Below are 6,000 nucleotides of genomic sequence, written 5' to 3' on the forward strand. Positions count from 1 at the left end.
CCACACAGACGCTCATGTAATGATTTGTCAAAAACAACAATTGATTTATCTTTTCCAGCCCACCAAAATTGGCAAAAATATAATGTGCTTTGGATTAGGTTCTGGTGAAATGACCACTGTATTTCCTCACCTACAGCTAAGGAAAATCCTGTTCACCATAGTTTGGTTCATCATGGTAACTTACGATTTTAGTTGAAATGTCTAGATATACATATATATACACACACACACACACACAAGAGCAACCTTGAATGAAATTGAGTCATTTTGGCAACTTAAGAAGCGACAAATTTGGTGTGTATATATGTCTATGTTAGCTCATATAAGATTGTGAAAACAGCTGTGACATAAATGCAAAATAACTAGAAGGAAGGTTATAAACACAACAATCCAAATGTTAGAAAACACTTTAAGATAACTTTCAAGGATACCAAGGTGGAAACCATCTTCTTTCACCAACCAAGGACATATCTTACCAAACAAATGTTCTGGTAATGATTTGTCGAAAAGAACAACCGATTTGTATTTTCCAACCCACCAACAATGGCAAAAAAAAATAAGATAAGCTCCAAAATGTTATGATGAAACATCCAATGAGTTTCTTAATTTACAGCTAAGGTATATGATAACCAATATCGTTATCTTTATATTGACAAAAAACAAATAATGAATAAGTTAGATGATACAGGAGGTAGGAATATAAGTGAGAAATCATGAATTCGAAACCTTTCATTTAAAAAGAAAAAAAGTGTTTAAAATAAAAGGGAGACCATTGCCAAAACAAATGTGATGTTTGGGAAATAATGAAATTGTGCCTGAATATATGGGTGCGAAGTAAAATGCAAGAATAAGAAAAGGGACAGTGCTACTCATCATAGTTTGGTTCATCATGGTATCTTATTAAACTCATCTCAATCTTGACTCAAGAAAATAGCATGAAATATACTATTTACATTTAAAATTTTTAAATTACTCGACCTCTACTCAAACTTAATTCAATAACAAATCGATTTCCTAAAACACGTGAATCAAACTTGAACACAATTTCAAATTTGTTACAACAATCAAACATGATTAAAGTTCAAATTGTGAGCATTTGGTGCAGTTTGACTCATTTACGTCTCTAATTTTTCACAATGCACACTAAATTCTACACCTTATATGTTCCCTTAAGGTTCACTACAATACTAGGGATAATTTTAGAAGCTTCTCTCAAGGTTTTTGACAATTGCATTGACTTCCCCCAAAGTTTCAAAATTTTAGATACCTTCCCTAAAACTAATTAGCTTGTAACAAGTCAACCGCATCCAAAATAAATAAATAATTGGTTTTTGGCAAAAGAAGAAATGTGGTTCCACGAATGCCCCTCATATGTTACATTAGTTAGTTAATTTGGTATAAAATCATAAATTACTAATTTAACAAACTCACAGGCGAGGGTTATAAGTGCAAATGTTAGCAAATGCAAGACATCAACTTCTCCAACTATTCGCAACTACTCTTTGCAACGACTATGTCTATGAACGCTTATACAAAAGCAACAAGAGTATAAAATATGTAATCGCATGCCATGAAATTCAATTTATGCATGATTGGACCTATTATTTTCACTTGCAAGGCCATTATTTTTTTAAACAAAAGAATTTTATTGATGTAGCAATCAACTCGTACACCAAGGGGCAGTGCTATTTTTTGGCATGATCAAGAAAATAAATTAAGAAATATGCAACTAGTAACAACAAATCCAAACTTGAACATCAAAAAAGTCTTTCCTCTCCCCTTAAATTAAGATGCTCACAATCAGCGGATTGTTGATAGGAATTAGAGAGCAAGCTTGCTCACACCCTTAGCTACACAATCATTCAAGTTCAAGCTCTATTCTCTCCAAAAAAAAATGTCTATATGTCTATTTCTTTGCCTCTCAAGCCTTATTTAATTGAGCTTTTTATCAAGCCTATCAATCAGAAAAGTGCACCTAGAATTGTCGATCTTTTCTCATGGCAAGTTATATATTTTTTAAGTTCAAAATTGTGTTTATTTTTTTAATTTGGTTAACTAGTGATTTTAATTGATTAATTCCACATAATTGTCAATATTTTGTAAGCATTGGGCTTAAGTCTCTGACAAGTAAAATTTTTAAAACCTGGAAACAGGTCAATACAACTGTCAGAAACTACAGTGGCGGTTTTGAAATTGTCCCAAAATACCACGTATTGTTATGAAATAATGATAAGATGTGGATGTCCGTTGATATTCTCTAGATGTGGCTGTCCGTTGATATTCTCAAGAAGGATTACAAGATGAAGATGTCCGTTTGTATTCTCAAGATGATAGTCTCATGTATTTTCCCTAGATTCATTGGTACATTGGATGAACTCATTTATGGATGTACTTGATGTACTAAATTCATGTATTTGTGTTTAATAGGGTTCATTTACCTTTGATCTTGGATCACCTATTTATAGGGGTGAATCCTACTTCTTTTGTAACCTGGGGAAATCTTGAAACGTGGAAGTACTTTGATCAATAAATATAATAATATCTCTTCTTCTTATTCCACTATTCCAATCCCTACTTTTGGGAGTATCTTTTATTAGTTTCACAACACGTATTACATAGTTGATAGTAGTACGCTAAATAAAAGATTGAAATAAAGAAAAGTACTGATGGCTGATCCTGCAGAAAAGAATATGCTTGAAAGAATCCCAGATGGTGATAATATCGACAGGTTGAGTGAACTTCCGAACTGTGTTCTGCTTCACATCCTTTCGCGTTTCAAGACAAAAGATGCTGCAGCAACCTCAATTCTGTCCACTAGATGGAGAGATCTTTTCGTTTCTCTTCCTGATGTTCGTCTAATTTACCGTGTGGATAGTGATGCTTCTGGCCGTGATAAATTGTTCTCTGATTTTATAGATTTTGCCAATAGAGTGATTCGACAGCGAAATAAGGCTCCAATTAGAAAGCTTGTAGTCGATGTGATGCATTTTGTTAAAAGTTACCGCCTAGCTTTTGAGTCATTGTTGATATCTGCAGCTGCTGCACTTTCTTCTTGCAATGTCCAACGACTCATTATTTCGGTCCGAATGGATAAAACGACTGAGCGATTTTCTATACCTATTCCACCTGGAATTTTTTCATCTAAAACTCTGGTTTGTTTATCAGTAAACTTTGAGGTGGATTGGAATGTTCCCGATTTTGTTTGGTTGCCAAACCTCAAGCGTCTTTACTTAATTGAATTCAGATTGGTGGACGAAGATTCTATTCAGAGGCTTCTTCAAGGTTGCCCTTTGCTTGAACATCTGATGTTAAAGGTGCATCATTTCAGCTATTGTAGCAAGAGTGAAGAAACCATTGAAGTTGAAGTTCTTCATATCTCGAGCCCCTCGTTGAAAAGTCTGGTGCTCTGTTGGAATGCAAAAGTTGAATTAGAGTTCACTGTTGTTGTGAAGTCGGAAAATCTTGAGTCTTTGGTATGCTCCCTCCAGGGGCAGCACAAAGTTACCATAGATGCCCCAAATCTGAAGTCCTTGACTGTTGAGGGTCATGTACTTGATCTACACATAAAGCAAAGTCTGGTATCTATTGACAAGGCAGTAGTACGAGCTGAATTTCTGTCAAATGTGACAAATCACAGTGACTTATTTTTACGTAGTCAGCGTGCTTTTAAGTTTCTTAGTGGGTTGGTAAATGTGAAATCACTTTATTTATCACAGACGATTCTCCAGGTATGTTTCTTCTTTTCTTTCTTTTTTAGTTTGACTTCATTTCAGAGCTTTATCTTCCACCTATAATAGGAAAATTGGAACTTCGTTCTTACTTAATTCTACTTATATGTATGAAGGCTCTGTATTTTTCTCAAGGGGTCTTGCCAAAATTCAAATACTTGAACAAATTGAAGCTCAGTCATTTTCGTTGCAATGCATTTCCTCGCAATCCTTATTCTAAAGTGTTGTCAAGCTTGTTTGAAAGTTCCCTCAACCTTGAAGTGCTTATCATTGATGAAGTAAGTTGTGATGGACAATTTTGTTGCATAGTTAATTCAATCATATTTTGCTGCCTCTGATCTACTTGGAATGGACAGGTCCTCAAGGACAGTGAAGACGGGGAACTTGATTCTGTTTTTCAAGAGGCTCTCTCATTAGCTTTTGTCGGACAACTTAAGGAAATAGAAATCAGAAGTTTTGAGGGTTGGGAACATGAATTCAAGCTGATAGAGTATTTTTTGAAGAATGGAATATCTTTAAAGAAGATGACTCTCATTAGAGACAGTTGGAAGACTGAATCAGATGGTTGTCACAGGATATTGTCATCCAAGAAGTGTGCGGAGGATTGCCAGATTCTGTTCATAACGAAACGGGATGCACTGAAACTCTTCCTGTAATGATGCTGTCGTTTATATTCTTCCTGTTCTTTTCTTTTTTCCCCCTTATGACCAGTGTTTTTTTATTTTTGTTGGTCAAGACCCAACTAAAACTTACAATAATTTCATGCGTATGTAAAAATAGTTTTAGAACTTGTTTGTTAAGTTCATCTTGTGGCATTCTTGATGCTGTTGGTGCCATGATGATCACATCATTCAGTTTTAGAGCTAGAAATTTATGGCTTGATAACTAACATCTTGTAGCAAAATATTTATTGCTTAATAGAACCATACTTTGAAAGTTAGTGTTAAAGTGCCAAAGAAAAGAATAATAGCTTGGGAAGGACCTTCACTTTGGAAGTATTGCTAAATCAGTCTGTTGCTCTTTTTTCTCGCAATTTCATTGCCCATGCTAGCAAAATGATACAAAAAATGCTCATGCTTCATAATGTTAAGTTATTATGAGATTTTAGCCTTTTTTACCATAGAGTTCACTGCTGTTTGCAGTACTTCCAAATCTCTCTCTCTCTCTCTGTACCTTTCACAAGACAATGCTGTGAAATCATTGCAATCCTTTCTACCAATTAGTCAACTTGCTGGTTAAGTGAACTCCTTTTAAGAGGAAGGGCTCAGCCCATGCAGAAAGGTCTGGTTCAGGACTGCATGAAACTGCTGGAGCATATTGAGGAGGATTAGATATGTTCTTACAGTTGTGAAGGTGAAATGATTACAGATATTGTACTCTGCAAGAAGATTTTGAGGTGGTAATACTGTTATATTACCAGTTATTTAAAGCTAACCTAAGATTGAAGTAGCAATCTGGAGACACATAATCCAAAATGGCAATGAGTCTTTGATGAAGTATAAATGTAAGATTCAAATCTTAGGAACTTGTAGATTTCAGTTCTAGAGTATACTTCGCTGAGGATTGTATCATTATGTGAAGATTGTGGCATATTCTTATCTTTGGCAAAAAAAAAAAAAAAAGAAGGATAAAGTACTCAATCGAGCCTAGGTCTTATTGCATATATTGTAAATGAACAAACAAGGATTATCAACTGTGCTTATTGTTGAAGTAGATGATAAGAATCCAGATTGGCCAAAGATTTTAGTGTTGAAAATTGTTGATAGGGTTGAAAGATATAATAAGATTGAACTCGGTAAGACCATGATCTATTTAGTTCGTCAACTAATCCGGTAAATCTTTAATAGTCTTTTGTAATCTAAAAACTTCAAGCTTAGTTAGTTTTTCAACTAATTTAGTAAAACTTGAATAGTCTTTTTTGGAAAATATTAAACTAATCTTGATCTTGGCAAGAGAAAATAGCATGTAATTACTATTTATATTTAAAAATTTTAAATTACTTGAGCTCTACTCAAATTTAATTCGATGATAACAATCGCTTGAGCTCGGTTCATTGAAAAAAGAAAATCAAACTTGAACATAATTTCAAATTTGTTGCAACAATTAAACATATGATTAAAACTTTTTGGTGTAAGTTAAGAGATCAAATTCCATGACTTGCATTCTTGTCTAGGATTTCTTGAAAATTTCACCCACATATGCATAAGCATCCATCGGGTTCGATGGCAGTTCAACTCCCTCCAAGTTCCCTTTGACCCTTTCGTATCCATCC

The 6,000-nt window shown here is 34.3% G+C and overlaps 1 protein-coding gene across 1 annotated transcript; it reads left to right on the plus strand.

Moving 5' to 3' along the window:
• Window positions 1-2,643: 2,643 nt before the first annotated feature.
• On the plus strand, window positions 2,644-4,632 carry LOC113738787 (F-box/FBD/LRR-repeat protein At5g22660-like). Its single transcript, XM_027266089.2, has 3 exons — window positions 2,644-3,728; window positions 3,845-4,006; window positions 4,085-4,632. The coding sequence occupies exons 1-3, from the start codon at window positions 2,667-2,669 to the stop codon at window positions 4,382-4,384; spliced, it is 1,524 nt and encodes a 507-aa protein (XP_027121890.1). The 5' UTR covers window positions 2,644-2,666; the 3' UTR covers window positions 4,385-4,632.
• The last annotated feature ends 1,368 nt before the right edge of the window (window positions 4,633-6,000 follow it).

This window comes from Coffea arabica, chromosome 1c, assembly GCF_036785885.1.
Source record: "Coffea arabica cultivar ET-39 chromosome 1c, Coffea Arabica ET-39 HiFi, whole genome shotgun sequence".
NCBI lineage: Eukaryota > Viridiplantae > Streptophyta > Magnoliopsida > Gentianales > Rubiaceae > Coffea > Coffea arabica.

Coding starts and splice junctions, on each gene's coding strand:
- LOC113738787 (XM_027266089.2), top strand. CDS start 2,667: ATGGCTGATCCTGCAGAAAAGAATATGCTTGAAAGAATCCCAGATGGT. Junction 3,729..3,844: donor TATCACAGACGATTCTCCAG/GTATGTTTCTTC, acceptor ATATGTATGAAG/GCTCTGTATTTTTCTCAAGG. Junction 4,007..4,084: donor AAGTGCTTATCATTGATGAA/GTAAGTTGTGAT, acceptor TGGAATGGACAG/GTCCTCAAGGACAGTGAAGA.